General features: G+C 47.6%; 1 protein-coding gene across 2 annotated transcripts in view; it reads left to right on the forward strand.

Moving 5' to 3' along the window:
- The window catches only part of LOC144175761 (transient receptor potential cation channel subfamily M member-like 2), a 187,892-nt gene that overhangs the window by 111,686 nt on the left and 52,257 nt on the right, over window positions 1-23,949 (forward strand). For both annotated transcript variants that reach the window (XM_077704778.1, XM_077704777.1), the window contains exons 6-12: window positions 9,591-9,835; window positions 13,081-13,208; window positions 16,299-16,490; window positions 19,008-19,339; window positions 20,353-20,605; window positions 22,007-22,091; window positions 22,996-23,077. In XM_077704778.1, coding sequence (XP_077560904.1) covers window positions 9,591-9,835; window positions 13,081-13,208; window positions 16,299-16,490; window positions 19,008-19,339; window positions 20,353-20,605; window positions 22,007-22,091; window positions 22,996-23,077 — 1,317 coding nt within the window. The remainder of the gene's footprint in view (window positions 1-9,590; window positions 9,836-13,080; window positions 13,209-16,298; window positions 16,491-19,007; window positions 19,340-20,352; window positions 20,606-22,006; window positions 22,092-22,995; window positions 23,078-23,949) is intronic.

Raw genomic sequence — 23,949 nt, forward strand, 5'->3', positions numbered from 1 at the left:
TCGAAACGATTATGACATAATGCTGAGAGCCGGCGGAAGACCGATACCCGCGGTAGAACGCATCAGGGTACTCGGACTTTACGTCCAGGCAAATGGCAAAAACACAGAGACAATTAGGAAACTAGAAAACAGTATAGAGCAAATCTGTAGAATGTTAAAACGCATATCTAACAAACACGGTGGGATGAAGGAAGCAAACCTCCTCAGGCTGTTTCAGACCTTTGGCGTTAGCCGCATTCTGTTTGTTGCCCCATTCCTGAAACTCACCAAGGCAGAGAAAAGTAAGTTAGACATTATCATAAGAAAAGGTATCAAAAGTGCATTGGGTCTTCCCCCGAACACCTCGACGGCCAAGATACTCAGCCTAGGCGTCTCGAACACCATAGACGAGTTCATCGAGGCGACCAAGGCGTCACAGCAACAACGACTGCTAGGCAGCAGAACAGGTCGGAAAATACTAGAACGACTGGGTTACAAATCCAGAGAAATTGCTAAGGACATGAAGGACCTCCCTAAGAATGTTAGAGAAAAGCTAACAATATCGCCCCTGCCCAGGAACATGAATCCGGCATATCACGAGGGCAGACGTAGGAGCAGGGCCATCACCCTGCAAATCAGATACGGAGGCAGGCCGGACGTCCTATACACCGACGCCGCAGAACACATAGGAAAGAAAGCTTACACGGCAGTGGCAGTAACGGAAGACGGCGTCCCGCACTCGTGCTGCACAATACTTAGTTGCGACACGCAAGATGCTGAGGAGGCTGCCATCGCGCTGGCGCTTACTAAGCCAGGAACGAGGGTGATAGTTAGCGACTCTAAGTCAGCCATTAGAAATTACGACCGAGGCAGGATTTCCAACGCTGCCTGGAAAATTCTCGCAAATGCGGAAGTTACAGCGGAACAGGTAACGCTTATTTGGGCTCCAGCTCATGGGGGTCTCATCGGGAACGAAAAGGCGCATCCGGCCGCCCGAGGTCTTACTTTCCGGACGATCGCCGAGGATGCCCTAGACCCGTTTGTACAACCATCCCCGAGGGTAGAGGAACTGGGAAATTTTCACGAAATTACCCAACATTATAGACTAGCGCGTAAGGTACTTCCCCCGGCTAATCCACAGCTTAGCAGGAAAGAAGAGGTCTACTGGAGGAAATTACAAACCGGGGTCTTCGCAAACCCTTTATTATACAGTAAATGGCACCCCAAAGTATACGACTCTAGATGCAAGAACTGTAACGGCGTCGCGGACCTCGTCCACATGGCGTGGACGTGTCCCTCTTACAACAAACCTCATAGAAATACTGCATCCTGGGAGGTCCTGCTACTCAGCCTGACCTCAAGCACTCAGCGAAAAGTCATCGGTCTCGCCTTAGAAGCCGCCGTGTCCCAAGGGATCCCGGCCGACTGATGGGGGGGCACTGAGCTTACTCTGTGCCTTTGACTGGTGCAAATAAAGTTTATTATATATATATGTGTGTGGTAGGTGCCCTCTAATACGTGGTTGAGTAGAAAAACCGAATAAATTCTTTCGAGAAATGGTTCACGCGTACACAGATTTAGCGCTGGCTTTCTCGTGCTCTAAATGTTTCACACCCAGCAAAACAACTCATGTCTGACGTTATAGAGCGATGCGGCTGGCAATCAGCCGATCTGCGGCGGCTACTTCATACGCGTCTGGCGATAGGTAGATCGCACGTTGCTGCACTCAACAGCACTTGGCGTCGAGGTAATACTTTGCGTTCAGAGGGCAACAGTGTGGTAATGATGCAGTTCCTGCTATCAAACGGACCACTGCGCGCGCTCACGTTGCAGTGCCACGACCGACTCGCACTCGCTCGTAGGTGTGCGCGGAGGCTGGAGTTGAATTGCAGATTTGGTTGCCACACTCATGAGCGGAATCGTGACTTTTCGCGTAACCAACGCTATCGCTAGCCACCATACTATTGCGGCCCAATTAACTGACTATCGAATCACTCGCACACGCCTTGGACGGGAACTCAAGGTCACCCGCGGCCTGCCTGGCCCCCATGAAGGCATGGAGCAGAAGAGGGGTACCTGATCTGGGGGCCGGGCGCACAACGTCGCCTTTGCAACAGACGCTTACCCACAGATATGGCGGCGCATAAGCACGGTTGCCTGCATGCATTCCGCGCTATCGAATACCGGCTATAGCTTTCGCGGTGCTCCCAGACGCGAAGGAAAGAGTGGAAGCGTTTTCAGAGTTGCCGTGTGTACGGCAATCACCCGTCGCTCAAGCACAACAAACTCCCCCTCTCTTCCCCGTCTCTGTTCTTTAGCTCTGTCCCTGTGTTCGCTAGTACGATCAATACCACGTCGTTCGAATTTGAATTTTACTGGGGAGTAAAATGCTCTTGGAGTTGGAGATATTTTGTAAAGTACTTGAGCGGGTAGTGGAACACTCTTTCGCGTACATTATTGGTGCTGCGCGCAAACTACTAACGAGAGATATCCAATGAAAGACGCACTTACTAGACATGTGTTTAACTTCTTTCGTCTGTGCCTATATCGAATCGCCGTGCAATGAATGCAGTTAAGAACCGACTAGCGCTGTTTCGTCCAAGCACTGTTTCGGGGACGTCGTCGTTCGCGGGCTTTAAAACCTTGATCGGCCTCACGCGCTGACATTACGCCAAGGCATTGTGGCTGAGGCAGCACGGCAAGAAAGGTCTGAAGCAACTTCAAAGTGGACTAGATTTCACAACCGGTGGAATTACTATCAGCAGAGAATCGGTGGTGTGGTGATGGAGCGTCGGAAAGCATCCAGAAAGCCGGTGGGGTCGTGCCTCGCCCGGCTGTCGTTGCGGCACGTGGTTTCGACGTGGCCTTCACTTTGTCGCTAATGTGCGAGGCCACGTTAGGGTGGCTAGAATGGGCCCTAGCCACGTGCCTTCCTGCCGAGGGGACACAGGTTAACAACCAACAAGGCAATGAGCATACTTATCGCTGCTAAGTGGTCAGCGGCAGAACGGCCGCCGCTGTTTCGTTTCCCCACTTGGGTGTGAGTGCGGCGCCTGCCTGGTCGTGTTTCGCTTGCCGCAGTTTCTGATTGCGTTGTTCCCTTCCCGGGGCAAATGGCCCGGGCCGTTTTCATAGTCACTCGGGAAGTCGTTACCGCCGACCGTGGTGGTAGTTGACCCGCTTCCAGCGGTTTGGCCGTAGAAAAAAAAAAAAAAATCTTTCTCTGTGGTTTGGCGGCTGCCGCCGTTAAAGTTCGCCTCAATTGCGGCCGCGCTCTCTGGTTAAGCCCTGCGGCTTCTTTCCACTTTGGTGCGGGCTGGCGTTGGGCAATTTATCCTTAGCGCACGCGCCGGCCTATGCCGTATTTTCGCAATTGTCATTTTGTTTTTGTGGCTGCCTACGCGAAAAAAACGCCCGGGTTACAAGAACTGTCAATTTCCTTTGGAATTGGTTACTTTGCCCGCGTGTATAGAACCGGCCCTGCGTGTTTGCGTGGGTGGCTTCGAATCCGTTGTGGTCACCTCTTTGATACGTGTACGTACAGGGCGGATTAAACGAAATGCGAACAACGGAGCGCACAGCCCCCGAGGCATGCTGCACCGTCTGGCTGCAAAGTCAGTAAATGTGTCAACAAAGCCTGTAATTTTGACCACCTGCTGATCTTTAACGTGCGCCGAAATCTCGACAAGCATGGGCATTTTTGCTTTTCGCCTCCACCACAAAAGCGGCCACCGCTGCCGGGATCGAACGCGCGTCCTTGGGGGGCTTAGCAACACAATACCTCAGCCACTGAGCCACCGCGGGGGAGTTTTGTAGATTTGAGCTATAGTCCATGGAAGGTGGGATCACCATCTTTTTCGTATCTTAAACACCCTAACTAGAACAGCCGGTGCTTAAGCTTCTGCTGAACCCGTGGTACACTCTCCGAAATGAGTGTACCTTGGGCATACCCCTTCAGCGGACCTGGAGTTCGCAAAACAGGAAAGTACGTCATTGCAAGACGTCACGCAAATGGTGACCAAGTAGATCTTTGTGCTGGGCGAGTTGGTGATTACTTTCCATGGTATGAAACACGACGAATAAACACGGACGGCGAACACATTAGGACAGCGCTAACGAAAAAAAAAAAAAAAGTAGCCAGGATAGCGTTTTCCTGACTACTTTCTGTTCGCCGCCCGTGCGTCTTCGGTAAGCGCTCTCCTGCCTACCTTGTGTTCGCATCTCCATCCGTATTCATTTTTCGTGGCGCTTCATACCAAGGGAAGGGTGACCGAGTCGCTCTGTACCGCTAGCGTGAGAGGTCACTGACCGGCGGAATCCATATCCACGTTTCTAAACGAAGAGCGTCCCAAAGCCCATTGATCGACTCGCCTCCACCTCGTTACTCTTCGGAGGGAAGCAGTGTGCAGAGGATTAATTCAGTGACTGTCCCGCTTTTCTCGCGGTCGGCAACAGTGACGTGCCTGTGTGCCGGCATTGCAAACTCTACGAGGGCCGCTCGCCCTCCGAGCGAAACGGGCGTGCGCGTGCGCGTGACGTCGACGCCTTATCCAGTACGACGCGGTCTGGAGGTGTTTATGGCCGCGAAGCGTTACATCGGGGTCAAGACCACGCCGTGCGTGTCGGCGAGGTCCGACTCGGCCGTCATAATAATAGTAGGGCAGGCCCCGCAGAAGCGTACCGGAAGAAGAATGCATGGTCGGCTAATCCGAGAACCTGACAACTGGGGCCCGTTGTGCGCTAGTCTTTCTTCGTGTCTACTCTGCATAGGCGTGCGCACAGGGGAAGCAGAGGGGGGGGGGGGGGGGGCGGCCGCCCCCCCCCCCTAATAATCTGGAGGGGGGGCGCCGAATTTGCCCCATATGCCTTCTCAATCGAACCTGTCCCGTAGGGTTATGAGTCGACCACGCGTGTGTTTTCACGATCATCTTATGCTACCTTCCAAAAGCTGCTTACTTTCAGCCCCAGAAATGCGGGGGCTAAAAACAGGTCGCTTTGAGAAACACGTTATCACTTAATTTTCATATTTGCAGCTACTGCGGCGCTTGTCCTCCTTTTACTTTTCCTCGCAAATAACGTGCCTAGTACTGAGCAAAATAGCCGCGTAAAAGGGATTTCAGAACAGACAATATTACCTTCTTAAATTCTTACGAATTTCAAAAGCTAGCGTTTGAGCGGTACGCCCTGGCACCACGTTGGAGTTTACAAAAGGCAGATGTGTCATACAGGATGTTGCGACGATAATTGGAACACTTTAAAATTTTCTCCTGAGCGAACCGCCGCTCTGTTCGCTCTCAAACTTGCCACGAAGGTCGCATTTTGTGGTCTATTTTGTTTGATACCGGGAACAACGACGGTACTTACCTGTGCATTTTGAAAATAAATAAAAACGATTTTCGCCTATGGGAAAATGGCGGCTGATTTGGATGTGCGAGACAGCGCAAGTTGATGTTGGAACGACGGAACCACCTGCATGCAGAGTGAAACGCACGTTTGGGATTCACGTACGGAGCCAAATGGTGCAGCAGACGATCAGAAAACCCGGTTTTCGGGCTCGCACGTCCAAATTAGCCGCCATTTTCCCATAGGCGAAAATCGTTTTTATTTGTTTTAAGGATAAACAGGTAAGTACCGTCGTTGTTCCCAGTGTCAAACAAAATAGACCACAAAATGCGACCTTGATGTGAAATTTGAGCGCGAACAGAGCGGTGGTTTGATCAGGAAAAAAAATTTAAAGTGTTCCAATTACCGTCCCAACACACTGTTTCTGTGCTTTAGGGAGAATGGAAATGCTTTCGGCAGCGTGTTGTGAAATTGATGCCGTATCCACTCTGGGACCTGCCCCCTTTGCCGATGTTACACATGAAAGTAAAAACTTCTGCCCAGAAATATTTTGTATGTGTTGCAAACTTTCATTAAAATAAACATTTTATAACAATCCCTCGTCTTTCCACTGCGTTCTGACCGTTAAGCCTTCAGTGGGAAGAGGTCGGGAGTTCCCGAGGGGGGGGGGGGGGGGGGGGGGGGGGGGGGGGGGGGCGCACAGGTAAGACTTCGCCACCCCTAATCGAGAACCCTGCGCACGCCCTGCATAATACCCGGGCTCATAACAAAGTTGCGGTCACTGACCAAGTCAAAAGAATAAAATTGACGTTTCGGATCCCCTACGGAATCGGATCCCCTACGGAATCCGAAACGTCAATTTTATTCTTTTGACTTGGTCAGTGACCGCAACTTTGTTATGAACTTACCACCTGACCAAACGAACTTCCGTCGAACCCTGGACTACGTATAATACCCGGGCGCAGTTAACGATGTGCAAGTAAAGGCTGGCATCCCTGATGAGCGCGTTTTATTTATTTTTTGTCGCGCAAGAGGAAACATGTAGTTTCTTGCGCGCCATACTTGCGGCGGAATGCGAATTGGCGGAATGAGGGTGATAAAAATGAAGCCGGGAGCAAAAAATAAAGCCTGCAAAGCGTAGTTTCTTCACATACAATTCCAGTGCTGAAAAAGCGCAAGTTGAAGGGCACAGTTTGCTGCAGTGGACAACAACATAGTGTTGCGCGCGAAGCTAACGGACGACCAGATCGTACGAAAAGTGACCGCGCTGCCGCAAACCGAGCTCTGACTCCGACGGAGACACTTCCTACCGCCGGCAACCGTCGACGCAAGACATTGCCAACGGTTTATCGTTGTTCTCCAATGTTTACGAAGAAAACGCTACGGGACGCTTGAGATGCAGGCAGGCGTTCACACGCGAAGGCGGCGAATCATTCGCGACTTCTTCAGTCCTATTTAAATGAGATGAAGTTTGTTTTTGCGACTCGCGGATTTTTCGGGCTGCTCGTTTATTCGGACTCCTTTTTGTTCCCCTCCATGTGAAAAAAAAAAAAAAAATAATCCGTCAGAGTTGCGCGTTCGTCCGCCATCTTGAGTTCCAATGTCGTGCGGGAAAGCCGTCCGCACGCATGTAGGAGCCGCCGCACCTGTTCCAGCGGGAGGCGAAGTCGGCGCGTGGGTGGGCTGCTGCAGGCCAACGTTGCTGCAGGCTCGCCGGCCGCTTCGCGGGGCGGCGCAGCCGCTGAACTGCGCACAACTGTAAATGGAGTGCGGTGCGCCGCACTGAAAGCGGGCTTCCCTGACCTGGTGGAACCCGCGGCGCGGCGGCTCGTGAAAACCAGGCGCGAATCTCTGGCGAAGCGGCTACAGGAACTTTAAATAAATGAGACAAGAGGCGTCCCAAAAGCACCTTCCCTTTGCCCCACAGCCTCGTACAACCGGTGCATAGCGGTTAAGCATGGCACCGCTACCAAAGGCTGCTGGGCTCGCAATGCGGTACACATTGCGCTGAACCGTTAATTTTTAAGGGTATATTTCGGCTGTGTCTTAGCGAGGAATTTCTCGTTTCAACTGAGGCATTTTCTGATGTATATCCGAAGGAGGTAAAAAGTTTTCGAAGTTGGAATATACTTGTAAATACTGAGTCTTCGCATAACGTGCAATGCTGGATTCGAACCAGAACGAATATATTCGCGCTACGTTCCGTTCCGTTCCACTTCCAGTGCAATGCAGAACGTTAAGCGTGTTGATATGTGGCGCCCAAAATTATACGAAAAGAATGAGCAGAATGGAGTTAAGAAAATAATCACAGGTCTTGGGGCAAAGAAAAAATTATTAGCAGCGCTTAGCACGGCTATGCCAGGATATATGTAGTGTGAGCTAAGGTTCAGCTGGTTATTCTTAGCTTTCCTGGTTGTCTAGGATTAGCTTGATTATCATGCTTACTGCTGCTTCAGTGACACGCACACGGTATACGCATTATGTGACACATGTATATTTATCAAGCGGCTCCGGCGCACCGTCACCAATCGCCCCAGAGCTAAGCCGGTTCCACAGGCGCACGCCGGTGTTGCTGCGATGCACGAGCCATCGGTTCCACACCCGGCCACCCGTCGCATGATCATCAAGTGGACCGGGCCGCCACGTGCGGAACAGAGGTCGACGAAGACGCTGAGCGCGTGGCGTATGTGTGAGAGACGCCGGGCAGCGAGCAACGTTCTGTGCGCCGTGTGACGTCACTGCTCCTCGCGCACGCGCAGCATGGCTCTCCAGCAGCCACGCGAAACTGCTCAACCTCAGCCAGTGTAGCTCACGCTACAAAAAAACTGCTGGGACCCATGCAGGTCGTTCGCTCCGAAACCAACATTTCTACCTCTAAACTAATGAGGATGAACAGCAGTTATTTTAGCAGTTTCTTAAAATAATAGAAGTCGAGTACAATGCGGACCAACAGATGGCTCTGTGTGCACAGATCTAGATGGGAGTTATGAACAGCAAGGGGAGGAGGGCGAGGGGAGAGAGAGAGAGAGAGAGAAATGTGCAATGGCAGGAAAGGTGAGGGGAATGATGAAAGCTTATAATCGTGGGTGACAGAGTGAGGGGTAACAAGGAAGCAAATCGATAAAGTATGTTAAGGGAATAAAACAGGCAAGTTGGCTGTTGGCAACTGGCGTTCTGCGGGTTCGATTCCCGGCCGCGGCGGCCGCTTTTCTGATGGAGGCGAAAAGCAAAAACGCCCGTGTGTACGAGATTTCGGCGCACGTTAAAGATCCCCAGGTGGTCAAAATTAATCCGGAGCCCTCCACTACGACGCGCCTCATCGCCTGCGTTGCGTCGGCGCGTTAAACCCTACAATCAATCAATCAACTGGCGTTCTGATATAACCCAAGCAACCAGCGGATGTGCGTTGCCCGGCCACTGTGCATCCATTTCGGCTCTAGCGGACGACCCGTGGACGTCCGTTTCAGTGCCAATGGGCGTCAAGATTTAACAGTTTCGTAGTAGGACGTTCGAAATTGGATGGATATTTCGGGCGTTCAGTAAAAATTTCCAGAATCACATAACTAGAAGTTCCTACAATTAATATTACGCAGCACAAGACCAGCGCACTACCAGCATGTCACACCTGAATACAGTGGACTTGCTTCGTATGTTCAGTTAGTGGTTCTCAATTCTTATATATTCTTCCCCAAACAGATATTGGTTGGAGGCGGTAAGCTGCTACAAAAAAGTAAACAGTTAGTCTTAATTTTAGAAATATGCCAATGAAACTTGCAAAAATACAAGTAAAAAATACTTTTAATTGAAAAGCAAATTAGGTGTTTCGTGTGTACTTTTATATTCAATAAAGCAATTATTTGATGCTTCGTAGTAACCTTGTACGATCACTGGCAGATATCATTCGGACTTGTACATCCGTTTCTGCATGTGCACTGTATGTCCGAAAATGTACATCCATGGCCTCCGCGATCAGCCGCCGGGATTCCATGGTACATCCAAACTTGGACGTACAGTGGACGTACAGTGGCCGTCCAAATTGGGCATTGGATGTTCGGCTGTATTTCAGACGTTACCAAAGACGTCCGTGTTTGCTTGGGAAAGGGGGAGCCTATAATCATCATAATGAAGTACCCCCCACTGGGGAGTGGAATCTTGCAATATTTGCACACACTTACATAGAATTGCAGGGCTTTAGTGTAACAGTAATGTTTAATTTTGCCCTTTCCTTCCTCCCCTTCTCTTCCCCTTCTCTATTGATGACCGTGCAGGAGCCCCGCCGTATGGGACGCCGAATTCGTGGAGGGCTTTTTAAAGCCCGAGCTGGCCTCCATGCTGTGCCTGATGTACCCGGCGTACCGGGAGAACGCCCTTGGCCGGAACCTGCTACGAGACCGCGTCGTCGAAAGCGTCCGGCTTGCCTGTCAGTCCAACTGCCTCACACTGGTCGACATCCGAAGCCGGTCGTGTGACCTCACGCGCCTCGACGAGATACTGCTCAACGCCTTCTTCAGGGGTACGCTGTTCTCTCTCTCTCTCTCTCTCTCTCTCTCTCTCTCTCTCTCTCTCTCTCTCTCTCTCTCTCTCTCTCTCTCTCTCTCTCTCGTGCTAACTGCAAAAGCTGTTAATAGCTTTTAATAGCTGTTACTAGTGTCATTTTCTGATGGAGGCAAAAAGCAAGAACGCCCGTGTGTACGAGATTTCGGCGCACGTTAAAGATTCCCAGGTTGTCAAAATTAACCACGGGCCCTCCACTACGGTGTGCCTCATCGCATGCGTTGCGTCGGCGCATTAAAACCTACAATCAGTTAAATTTAATAACAGCCTCAATTAACTGCACCAATGCACACTAGATGTCCTTGATAAAGTTGGTAACACTGTCACGGAGTGGTTTTGAGCTGCCCTGGCATGCCCAGTGATAATCGACGGAGCACTGGAGTGCTATCGCAGTCCGCAATGCATCACAACCATTGCATCGCAACCAATGCATCGCAGAATGCATCGCACCTATTGCTGGGGAAAGTGGCTTTCTCTGCCGTCTGCTTGGGGCACACGTGTGAAGGTGAAAACGTTTGTATACTGTAAGGATGAGGTGCTTGCAAGGTGCTTGCATCAGACAGTGATGCGACGGGCTCAGAATGGGCGCTGATAACGGCTGTAGATTGCATATGAGCACACAACCATTATGTGCCATGTAGGGGTTTCGCTTACAGCAAAGAAGGCTGCACGGCCAGCCAGAAGGAGGAATTATTAGAGCTGTGCTTTTGTTTTGTTTGATTTAATTGTCATGCAGAGCCACTGGATTGCCTACGTCATGAAGGGCCTACATGTTTTGCCATAGTGGAGGGGGCCCTGGCACTGTTATGGCCTTCAGAAATCAAGAAGCAGCTTGTAGGTGGCCGTAATTAATGGGAGTACTTTGTCACCCATGTGTGAAGGATATAGCTTGTGTGTATATATCATCAGTGGCTTTGAATAAATATGAGTTTGTAATAGGGTTGTGTCATATGCTGCTTATTGACACTTGCCAATGTTTTACAGGCGAAGCCCCTTAGTAGCTCAGGCTGTTGGCGTCTCCTTCCGTCGCTGCCGCCGCTGTCTCATGTAGTCACATGTACTAAAACATGGGGACACTCGTTTACGCCTCGCGCTATAACGTAACGCATACAAAAGAAACATCAGGGCACTTGTTACGCCTCGCGCTCAGGGCCGTACCCAGAGGAGGGGTTTGGAGGTTCGAACCCCTCCCAAAACCTTTTCCAGGCAGCACGTAAGCAATACCTACTGTTGCTTTCAGCAAAACTACCCCCTTCCCAAAATCCATAACCCCCCCCTCAAAAAAAATTTCTGGCTACAGCCCTGCTCGTGCTACAATGTAACGCGTACTAAAAAAACACCGGGACACTCGTTTACGCCTTGCTCTAGAGAGCTTTGTGCTTCAAAGGCACGCGACTTTTACAGCAAAGCTGTATACCTCTACCCCCTATGGGTTTCGTCTCCGTCGGCAAAAACGCCAAGGTGCCAAGAATACATTTTATACATTGCATGGTTTGCCCCTCACCAGGTTTCACGTTAGTGGAGGTGGCCCGGGGTTTCTTTTATGAGTTTCTCTGACAGCCCGGGAAATGGCACTATAGTGTAGAACTGCTCAGTTTGGCCTCAATCAATGCTCTGTGCCAGTGTGCACCATCATACGGCACTGTGCATTATGCCGAATTTTGGGGCCAACCTGGTGCGTGTTTATAGAGGACACGGTAACAGTCTAAGGAGAAAAAAAAAAAAAAAGTCGCACAGGACACTTGCTGTGTGGTTGTGTTTCCTGTCGGGCTGCACAGTAAATGGTGCCACTCTGTGCTGTTCTTTCTAGACAGAAATTTGGCTCATTTCATCACTGTTTTTTGTTTTAAATTCCTTTCATGTTGTGATTGTTGAATTAGATGAGGGTCTTAGCTAAAAAATTTTATTATTACAGTAATGATGATGAAAACTAGGGAACATCTGTAGCTTGTCATTCTGTTTGTCGATAACAATTTTATTTCGGTGTAAAATGACTATTTTCTAATTTATTCAGGTTTTTAGATTTCATTTTGTGACAACTTTTGTGAAAAAAAGCTGCTCGAAAGGTACACCTCAATATGGTACCAGTGAACTGTGCACTAGTCATTCATGCAGTGCTATAAGACTAACATTATCATTCTATGTGCTGTGTAGCAGAAGTTATGACTGTTTAAAGCTTAAACTTGAAAGGCAGAACCAGTTTTCTTGGTTTCCACTTTTCAGGGCTGAAATTCAAGTGGACATAATTAAGCTGTGTAAAAACACACTTTATCGTCTCAGCTGAAATCTTTAAAAATGACAGGATAATACTATGAATATACATATACTGCAAGCAAATACAGCTGTTAGCATGCTACGGCTGTTCACTTAATTGATACATGTGTTGAACAACCCTCTACTGGTATGCTTATTGATACTAAGTGGCATTTAAGGGGGACATGGCTCTTAAAACAATTTCTTTTAATTTTTAAGTAAACTCTGAAACTTGTCAGCCTTGCTGCTTTTTTTCCATTGATTTCGAATATGACATTATTTTTTGAGTCAGTCATTTAGTTGCCAAGATAATTAGATAATTAGCCATTTTTGGAGGAACAATACACAAAACAGTGTTGGTCATAAAACTGTAATCTTTACATTTTCCAATACTATGAGCCCTGATGAGTGCAATAAGAGAATCAGTTTTTTGATGCACCGCTTGGAACTAATTTTACAGCTCATTAAACTTTGGTGTTTGAAATGGGCATTAAAAATGGTTCCTCGCCACTGGTGCCACCAAAGTTCAATGAGCTGTATAATTAGTTCCAAGCAGTGCATCAAAAAACCAATTCTCTTATTGCACTCACCAGGCTTCATAGTGTTGGAAAATGTAAAGCTTACAGTTTTATGACCAACACTGTTCTGTCTATTGTTCCTCCAAAAATGGCTAATTATCTCTAATAATCTTGGGAACTCATCGACGTACTCAGAAAATAGTGGCATATCTGAAATCAGTGGGGAAAAAGCAGCAATACTGGCAAGTTTCAGAGAGTTTACTTAAAAATTAAAAGAAATTGTTTTAAGAGCCATGTCTCCCCCCCTAACGCGTTTCCTTCAAGCTTGTCGGCAAAATATTGCCTTCAGGGCCGAAGCCGCCTGCTTGGCTACTGACAAGATCTTGTGCCACATTACCATTGACTTTGCTCATTTGGCTTCATTCTTGTGCAGCACAAAGGCCCGAGCGGGTTTTGCGGTACAACCAGATGAAGAAGGACCTCATGCTCACCATCGACTGGAACTGTCCCGACGTGGCCATGTCCCAGGTCTTCCTGAAGGACCCATCCTGCAAATTCCAGGTTAGAAGCTAAGACGCAATGCGTATTTGCCTTTCTTGTATTTTGGTATACCTCAACTTGCCACGTGCTGCTTGTGGCTTGTGCTGATGCTACTGGCTCGCAAATGGGACAGGTGCTCTTCAGAGCTGGCTCTGGCTTAAGGGGGCACACTGGTCTTAAACCAAAAAAGTTTATTTTTACAGTTATGATGATAAAAATTGGGGGGCTTATGTTGTTTTTCATTCTATTGTAGATATGAAATTTGTTTTTGTGTGAAACGACTACATTCAAATTTATTTGTATTTTATGTTTGATTTTTTGACAGCCTTTGTAAAAAAATACTGCTGGAGGGATGCAGCTGAACAAGGTGCCAGTGAACTGTGCACAAATCAAGGAGTGCAATAAGACTAACATCATCATTCTGTCTCGTCTGTACCAGAAGTTACAACCGTTTGAAGTTTGACTCTGGAAGGTGGGAACCAGAAAAACCAGTTTTTCCTACCAGGCCCAAACTTGAAACGGTCGTAAGTTCCACTACAGACCAGACAGAATGATGATGTTAGTCTTATTGCACTCCTTGATTTGTGCACAGTTCACTGGCACCTTGTTCAGCTGCATCCCTCCAGCAGCTTTTTTTACAAAGGCTGTCAAAATATCAAACATAGAAATCCAAATGAATTTGGATATACCGTTTTACACAAAAACAAATTTTACATCTACAATAGAATGAAAAACTACATACGCCCCCCAATTTTCCTCGTCATTACTGTAAAAACAAACTTTTTGTTTTAAGACCAGTGTGCATGCACCCTTCGTGCCGCTCTCTGAATGGCCGATCCCCAAGTCCATGACAGAGATGCCTTTTCGGCGCACTCGTTCCCTGGGCAGCGCAGCATCAGTGGCAAGTTGGCTTATTCTCCTCGCTGAGATTGATTCCGTGAGATTGGTGCTCGCCACTTCCTGCAATGCACAAGACTTCTGTAGACCGTCTGTTGTGTTGTGTCTTGCACTTGTCACACCCGAGTAAAGCAGGTTGCATTGCAAACTCTCGCATGCGCCCGTACCTAATGCGGCCACAGAGAAGCCAACTTTTTATGCTGCTCCATGCAGCTCACACTGCAGTTGAACCTCATTATAATGAACAATGACATTGAATTATCGCCTTCAGCAAACTAAATAAGAACTTTGTTTGGTTACGCTTCATTTTCGTGACACTTATTCTTTTATACCGAAAGTGATACTGTGAGAGCCGCGCGCACTATCGGATATAACAAAGAAATATTTTACCAGTAGGCTGAGAAGCTACCTGGAAAAACTCTCGCCGTGAGAAACTCCAGAAGTGCAAAAGGCCCCTTTGTTTGTGTACACTGTGAAAGGCTTCTTCCTTCTCAGTGCTGTGAATAGCCACCATACAAAGATCCCATCCTTTCTCGAAAAAAGTACGAACGCAGGCCTGTTTTGTCAAATGGAGTTTGTTCTGTTGTAATTTCCCGTTTCATGTTCCGGTTCACTGAGCTTGAAATCTCACAAAGAGGAAGATAAGGGTTACCTTGTTTATAGTATAGGTTAGAAAATTAAAATAATGCATTTTTCTAGCAATGATTTTTTTGTGGAGGCCAGATTACTGATTGGTTTGAACTGATTTTTAGCTCTACTGTTACAATGAATAGCAAATACAGTTTGCGCCCGTTACAACGGACCCTCTGAAACCGGAAAAAAACGTCCGCTGTAGCCGAAGTATGCAGTATCCGACGAGGGGGCGGGAGGGGGGAGGGTATTAGCCCTAAAGTGGGTACTTTGATCGACATTGCATATGCTTAGTACATACACTTTGGTCTTTCTAAATGCCTGCAACACCTCTGCACAGTGTTTGCGCGAGGGCAAAGAATCGCGTAAACACTGTTTCCAAAGCTTAGCCCCGGCCCTTGGAGAAGGCCTAGAGCATGCGGTCAAGAGTGTAAAGATGCATGATAAGCTGAGCAAATAAAGCAAGAATATAACTAGGCGCAATTATTAACCAGCTATAAAACATCAGTTGTGGCCATCGACATTAGCTAGGGTCTTTTAAATCCCCTCACGGCGTGGCAGGTTTTCCCGAAACCGTTCGTCAAACAAATCGGATTGCTGCCTGACGTTCCCTCAAGGCAGCTCCCACATTTTTAGCGATTTTAGTCTGGTCATTGAAACAGCTGTAATGAAATAATCTGATGACGGTCAGCTGTAAAATCGAAAGTTAGACCAGTTGGACTGCGCACGGTTACCGGCAGATTGCACACGATTGATGGGGAATAACCCCCCTACTTGAGGCATTTCTTACCTTTTTCACCGAACGGAATGGGAACCATGCATGCGAGGGAATAATAAAAGCCGAACTTCACTGAACCTGAGTTTTTATTACATAAAAAAACTGACGAGGGCAGACTCTCCTCCGAGTGCACCACTTCGTTTTCAATCGTACCGGAGTCGCGTTTATCGGCAGCGGCCTTGTTCTTGACGGTAGAGCGGACTGTCTGCTTAGAGAGGCCTGTACTTCTGGCGATGTCGGCCTGTTTTCCCCATGTTCAACAGCGTTAATTACGCTTAATTTATCCGACAGTGAAATTAGCTACCCTGCTGCTCATGCCGCTAATTGCAAAAAAAAAAAAAAGCCACTGGCAGTGGCTTGGCTTGGCTGCGCCACTGACCCGGCTGCCAGCAATGTTGCCAGACATAGCAGTTATCTTGCAAAAATAAACAAAGAAAAAGCACATTGGGCGCTGACATCGCTGAAGTCCACTATAAACTTTCAGTCGAAACAATTTTCGCTGAAATTTAGTCTGTTGTAGCCGATAGTCTGCTCTAGCCGGGTCTGTTGTGAGCAGAGCGGACTCCATTTAAAATGCATGTGGACCAGACAAACCAACAGAAATGGTCTGTTGTAACCGAAAGTCTGTTGTTGCCGGATCCGCTGTAATGAGCGTAGACTGTATAACAAACCAAATTACTGTCCCAATACTACTTCGTCATAAGGTTTGACTTTATTAGGTAAAGTAGGGCTTGGATGCATTGTTGACAGTTCATTTCCACTTGAGCTGCCTGAGACAGTGTGTTCGGTGGACGATGGCTGTGCAGGTTGACCGGGACATCTTCGAGGAAGCCCTGATCCGTCCAGGCCGAGAGGAGTTTGTGCAAATGTTCCTGGAGCGGGGCTTCCGGGTCCACAAGTACCTGACGCCCAGGCGGCTGAAGCAGCTCTTCAAGAAGGTCCAGGGAGAGCAGTTCTTCCGCTCCGTCTGCTGGGAAGGGGCCCTGGGACGAAGCCCCGTCAGTGCTGCCATCATTGTTTCACACGGTCCATTCTGGTTTTAGTTGTTTGTACTACAGTCTAGCCTCATTATAACGAACACTGATATAGCGAATTATCGGCTATAGTGAACTAAATACGAAATTTGGCTGGCCACGCTTTATTTCAGTGACACTTATTCTTTTTATAACGAAACCGAAACTGCGAGAGCCGCGCGCGATATCGGCTATAATGAAAAAAATACTTGGTTTGTGCGAGGCTTGAAAATCGACAGCTAGTTATGATATAAAAATGGCTTTACCAATTGATTGATTGTAGGGTTTAACGCGCCGACGCAACGCAGGCGATGAGGCGCGCCGTAGTGGAGGGCTCCGGATTAATTTTGACCACCTGGGGATCTTTATCGTGCGCCGAAATCTCGTACACACGGGCGTTTTTGCTTTTCGCCCCCATCAGAAAAGCGACCGCCGCGGCCGGGAATCGAACCCGCGACCTCATGCTCAGCAGCACAACGCCTCAGCCACTGAGCCACCGCGGCGGGTTGGTTTCACCAATTACATCTGTGGTTGTAACAAAGTTGTGCTTAGAATGTGTTGCTATATAAAAAAAATATATGCATTTGCTGCAAACTGCGGAAGGCTTATTTGCTAAGAAATAATTGCGTTGCTTGCCTGCTGTCTTCCTTCTGCATTTTTTTTTTCTTTGGAAGGTGGGGCTTAGTCAGGCTGCATCTGCGCAGCTTTCTCCCCATTTTTCACGCCACATTGCATTGTTGCCGTTATGTTTGTAATTACTTTGTACGCACGCACACTGCTTTGTGATCAAATAAAGAAACTTCAAACTTCAAAAAGAAGGAAATTAGAAGATAACAGTTTCTGAAACCACAGTCAAAAAGGACCTTTTCGTGCGTAGACACTGTGGAGAACTTCATCCTGCAGTGCTGTGAAAAGCTGCCAGACGAAGTTCGTGTCCTTGTTCAAATAAATAAGAACGCAGGCCTGTTTCAACAAACGAACTTTGTTCTGTTGTAATTTCACGTTGTCATGTTCCGGTCCATTTAGTTTGAAATGCCACCAAGAGACAGATAAGGATTACCTTTTTGATAGCGTGTTTGAAGCCTACAATTTGGTATCTAGGATTTTTGCACGAGCCAGATTGCTGATTTGTTATAGCCAATTGTTACCTCTGCTGTTACAAAAATATCAAACATCGAGAACAAATTTACTGCCCTGATACTAACTCGTTATACGGAGGTTCGACTGTATATGTATTTGCTTGTGTGCTGTTGTTGTTAATGACAAAGGGAGAAAGAAACTGGCAGAATTCATTGCAGTGATTGTCTTTGAGTGCAAGCATTGTTTGGCTTCAGAGGATTGCTTCCAAAATTACCATATTTAACCTCGTAAGGAATGCAGCCCGCACATAGCTGTAGAAGTTTCGAATATATAATGCTTGCACAATACACACACCTCCCATTTTTCATTAGAAAAGTGCACGTAAAAATATGCATGTACCTTGAAGCACATGCAAAAATGTGCGTCTACTATGCGTGATTTGCTGGAACGGAGGTGCTGCCTTGTAATCACTTTCCTCACTGCGGGCAGAATGGGTGCGGTACCTTATACTGTGTAGTGTAACGGTGCAATACATTCGACCTTAAACGCTAATAGTGGAGTACACTTGCTGGAGGTGAACTTAGGTAACTTTCTTATAGAAAGCCTTCAGATGTAACTCAGCTGTTTGAAACGTCCCTGGTTTTTCTATGGCAGCAACAGCCCCAATCTAACATGGCATCAATTGTACAGTTCTAAATTTTTTTTGGAGTGAAGGAAATTTTGTTCCTTCGTCCTTTCATTAGCCACACTAGTGGTAGCAGTAAATGGAATGCCCTTGCTGTCAGATTATAGATTAGCAGTTACAATGTTAGTTAATTGTGTGTATTGAGTGGTAACAGCAACAGTATGTCAACTTTTTTCACCAGCAGCTTTGAAGCCATTTGAAGGTGGTTATGGTGTCTGACCACTTCAGCATTTCTTGCATGCCAAGTTGTTGAAATGTGCGCAAGCAATGTGGTTGCCTTGTTTCCCAACCAATCGTCGTCCTTGGAGTGGCTATCGACGAACATCAGTGCCAGCACCTTTTCTCTGCCAAACCCTGTACTACATGGTACGGAGGTGTTCGGCAAACCCTAAGGCAACAAGAATCGCGCACCCCTCCCGTGAGCAGTGGGAGAAGGAGTAATCCAGCTCCGGTCTCGACTCCCAGCTGGTAGGAAGGGCCATTGCAGCTGGGGTTTCCAATGGAGTCCTGAACTGAGGTCCCCACCCCACATTACGATGTTCGTAATAAAGTTTCTCTCTCTCTTACACACACACACTCACTCTCCCCTCTTCTCTCTCTCTCTCACTCTATCTCCCCTCTTCTATCTCTCTCCCCTTCCTCCCTCTCTCTCGCTGTTTCCCCCTCTTGTATCTCTCCCTCCCTTCCCTCTTCTCTCTCTCCCTCACTCTCTCCCCTCTCTCCCTCTGCCGGTGCAGTTCTCCAAGCTGGGCAAGCACTTTGTGGACAGCGAGCTGAACTGGCTGATCGAGACGCTGACGGGCCTGCGGGGCTTTGTGGACAGCCAGGAGCTGGCCATGAACGCCGCCCTGGGCATCTACACCCTCGACCCCGGGGCGGCCGAGCGCAAGGCCCTGGTGCTGCTGGCCCTGTGGTGCGCCTTCACGCAGCGCACCGCCCTGGGCAAGCGGCTGTGGCAGTGCACCGACCAGCCCATCCACCTGGCCCTGCTGGTCTCCATGACCTATGCGCGCCTGGCCGACCTCGTGCACGAGGGAAACACCAAGAAGGACCTCCTCGACGCCTCCGAGTGAGTGGCAGCGGGGCACGGAGCGAGAACACATCGTCACGTGGTTCTCAAGGGAGTGAAGTTTATTGGGGGGAACTTAAGCTCTGCAAAGAACGTAAAGAAAATACGAGTGGCAAAAATGCGGTAAATGAAGTTAAGTGCACAGATGAGCATTGGCGAATTGAATGCCACAGAATTTGCCCTACGAGAATTTGTCAGTCCGTTATTTTTTCTTGAGCCATCTAATTATATCAAACACATTAATCGGATTATATTAATCGAATTAGATCAAACATTGATCGAATTAGATTGATTACATTCATTAGATTAGATTAGAATTAGGTTACATTGATCAAATTAGGTCAAACACATTCGATCAAACATCTACTGATGTAAGGGTGAAACACTCCGTCTATCAAATAAAATAGTGGCAAACAAAAAACAGAGAAAAAACGTGTTTAACCTCGAACACAGATAAAAGAAAGCCGGGTGTGATGAGACGCTAGCAACAAAACAAAACAGAAGGCATGGTTCGTAGTGTTATGTAGGAGGCAAAGCAGCCCATTGTGGCGAGTGACGAGAGAACTTCACAATGAAAATGAATGCGGACTACAAAGCTTTGTAGGTGTGGCGGGGAACGAGAGGGTAGCAGCACCTGATGGGTGGGAGAATAGTAGCTACAATTCATTGCGGGGCCGCACAGTGGAATGCTGATAGCAGCGGTGACCATGCAGTTTCCCCTCCTGCAATAGATGCCGCTAGCCTAGCCTAGGCCAAGCACTTGTGACATTATCTGGCTGCCCTAAAAAGCGCTGTTTCCCTCCGGTCTTGTTCTTACTCCAAGGTGCTAATTATGTGAGAGGGAAATCTGTGGCTAGTGGGCTGCTTGAGCACGATGTCGGAGGCTTGTTCTACGGCTGTGATGGCTGTTCTGGTGGAGTTTCGTTAAATGACAGCATGTACGGGACTTGAGTCCTACATGAAACATCTCCAGGTGCTCTAAACACGTCTGTTTCTTCCTCGCCTCTGGCCAGGGAGTTTGCGAGCATGGCGACGGGGGTGCTGGACTGCAGCTACCAGGAGGCGACGTGCCGCGCCTACGACGTGCTGAGCGAGGAGAACCCCGACTGGGGCCACCGCACGGCCGTGGACATTGCGGCACGCGCCAACAACCACAAGTTCCTGGCCCACCCATGCTGCCAGCGCTGGATCACCAACCTCTTCATGGGCCGCATCAGCGTGCGCGACCTCACCTGGGGTCCCCTCGCCGTGCCCCTCTGGCTCAAGGTGGGTGCCCCCCCCCCCACTCGGAGGGGACGGAAAGTTGGGCTGGTTGGTTATTGAATTCTGGGTACATTGTATTAGTGCTGTAGGACATTCCCGGTAGCGGCACCCTCTTTTCTGATGGAGGAGAACAGCAAAAACGCTCGTGTGTACGAGATTTCGGCGTACGTTAAAGATCCCAAGGTGGTCAAAATTAATCCGGAGCCCTCCACTACAGCGCGCCTCATCGCCTGCATTGCGTCGGCCCGTTGAACCTCATCAATTAATGTCCCCTGCTTTAGTTTCAATGGAAGCAGGAGCTGGGTGAGCAAGTTTATGGCGCACGAAGAATTTTCGCTGTCACAGTTACGTGCGTCAAATAAAATGTCTTCTGCCAGGCACGTGGTGTCGTGACTTTTACATCCGCACGGTAGAATCGGCGTCGGATTCTTTTTTTTTTTTTTTTTCGAATTTTTATCACTAAAATTACCTGCGTGTTGCAATCGAGGGAGCGTCAGAATCGTGCAAATACGGTATTTCTTTCTCTGTCCCGTCCTACGGCGCTAATACAATGTACTACCCAGCTTCCCCTTGCGTCTGTCTGTCGAGAATCTCGGCCGTCCACTGTTTTGTAGCGAAGCTGTGTATGGCTGATACCGACCAAATGTTGACAGAGCTGAATAAAGTACAAAGTTTCGTCACCAAAGCTAGTGTAAAATGCCCTGTAGCTATAAGCTAACGTAGATATCTTGGCAAAAATTATACTGAAACTGGCCACTACGATGACTCTATCGTTATAATGACATAAAGTGACTTGTCATAATGACGTAGTTCACAGCAAAGGTGTGAACGTTACAGAATGCCTGTCTGCTTTCAACACCTGGCCATCAGTGGGGGGAGTATGAGGACAGAAAACAGCTCTAGCTCTTGTTTAATCAAAACTATCCCGAAGCGAGTTATATGAGCACTAGACACTGAGACAACTTTAACATTACACTGAGTTTCACCTACTGTTCTTGAATATGTAGTCCACTGTGAAGTTGTAGGCGTTGTGAAATAGTCTTCTGTACGGGAGGGAAACGGGCAGCCCATGTTCGTCCGCTGGAATAAGACTCGAGGCCTTCCAAGTTTCGTTCAGCTGATTGGCTAGGCAGTATGGTCAGTCGCTAATTACAAACAAACGTTCCATTTCATACACTTCGCCCAGCTTTGCTGGTCATCATTATTCACAGAGTGGAAGGGCACTGAATGTTTTTGAAGAGTTGTTTCAGCCAGTATACTCTCCTGTGCGTCTTATTATTACTGCTGCCTGCTCTGCTACTCTGTTGTGATTGTTTAGTTGTCATCTGCATCAGCTAATCAGATGCTCAGCCTTGAGAATAGAAGAAGCACTGTGCTGTGTTTTGTTCTTTTTCTTCCTTCCAGATAATACTGTGTGCCTTCCTAGTCTTCCCCATGTACATCTGGGTTCGCTTCAAGTCGGATCCGCACGAGATGGAGTACAAGGAAGGTGCGCCAAAGTGGTCTTTCGATATGCCGTCAATTGGTTCTGTGACGAGCACGGAGCTGTTGTAGCGGCTTTCCTTTATAATCTGCTGAGTTTCTACCGGTCTTGTATCATTAACAGATGCAGAGAATGGTTGTCGTTCGGACCTGCATTTGTGGACCTGTACAGATTTTTATTTCTTTTTTTGGCTCTTCTTGGCTGAACACAGCCAGTCAGTTTTAATGAGAGCATCTTGTTTCAGAAAACGGCTGTAACTCTCGTTCTAATGAAAATAATTGAGAGCATATTATGTGAGGTTTGTTCGCACTGTAAACGAATGGTAGGGCAGAGTTTAAATATTCAGATTATTTGACTGGAGTGTAAAAACGATGGTACTTTCATTTGTATTCTTGCTCTCTGCAGTGCGTTCATCCAAGTATGATTACGATAAACAACCATAACCATGGTTCTAGTACCCCGTTTTTAAACCGGAAGACCAAATGCTTGGCTACTAAAAACAATGTATTATTAGGCATGCAGACATAAATTAGGCTGAGTAAATTAACAATGTCTTAGTCACAGTTTGAAAATGGTGCCCTCTAGCGCCTCTTTGGGGATGCTACGCTATTTGCGGTCTCAGTGGTAACTGTATGGTTGCACAACTCCTGTTTTAAGGCACCTACTAAATGAAAATTACGTTGTCGTTTATTGGTGAGAGTAATCTGTAGGCACGTGAAGTTGTAGTGAGCTGTGGGCTCTTAAATTCTTGTGCTATTCTTTATTCTTTCATAACACTTTCTTTACGTTGAATCAAAGCCTTTTATATAGAACGCCATATAAGGTATTACTATTTACACTAAACGCTTATTTTACCACCCTTGAGCCACACTCAGACGGTTAACTTCTTCCGCCCCCGCCCTCCCCCCAGAGCCTGAAATGGAAGAAGAAAAGGATGAAAGGGAAGGGGATGACGAGGCCCTCTTGCCTGACGGATTTCGAGCCATCGACATGTGAGCAAAACACTGTCTACAGTCTTCAACAATGTGTGCTCTGCTTCAAAGGATGTCTGCATGTGCGTTGTAAATATAGGCGTGCAGTTGGAAACCAACTCCTCCAAACATGCAATCACAACTAGGGCCGTTCTCAACCTTTGTGAGGCACAATTCACAATGTGTAGCGGCTACGTTGCAACTTTTTCATGTCCAGCTGTGGAAGTGAAATTTGCTTAATTGAAACAGGCGGCAGGGAACATTTATAGCTACTGACAAAGGTTTTGGGGATTAGCAAAATCCAAGCGCAAAGTTTGTTCAGGCATATAGGAATGGAAGGCTTTAAAACTGAAATTTCAATTTGAAACAAACCAGGATTTTGGGTGAGTGATTTGAAATTCGATAGTTCAAATATCAGTTTTATTTCATACACACAGTGCAGTTCATTTGTAACGATATTCGAAAAGCCAGAACGTATACAAAGCGAGGAAGAAATGCAAATGTGCCACTGATGTGTCAAAGCGGCCACTTATTTCTAGTTTTTTGACAGAATCGACTCAAAAGTGCTCTCATCCGGTATTTTGTACTTGATGTGTTTACAGTTTGGGTTTGCTTTCACTGTATTTCTATTAAGACAAAGGATCAGTACTCATGGCTGGAATCTTCAGGTAATGGTTTAACTATGTGCTTTGCGACCCTTAAACAACTACATCTCTTTTCTTTTCTTTTTTGCCTACTTAGCTCTTGTTCCTAGAAACATGAAAGGCTAACTGACCTTTTATTGCTTCGCAATTGCTTTTTGCAAAATCCAAGTTCATAAAACCTACCGTATTTGCACGATTCTGACGCGCCGCTGATACTAGTAATGCGCAGCTAAGTTTGCTTTAGAAGCT

The sequence above is a fragment of the Haemaphysalis longicornis genome, unplaced genomic scaffold (genome assembly GCF_048455015.1).
Source record: "Haemaphysalis longicornis isolate Haplotype H1 unplaced genomic scaffold, Haemaphysalis longicornis Haplotype H1 scaffold_3, whole genome shotgun sequence".
NCBI lineage: Eukaryota > Metazoa > Arthropoda > Arachnida > Ixodida > Ixodidae > Haemaphysalis > Haemaphysalis longicornis.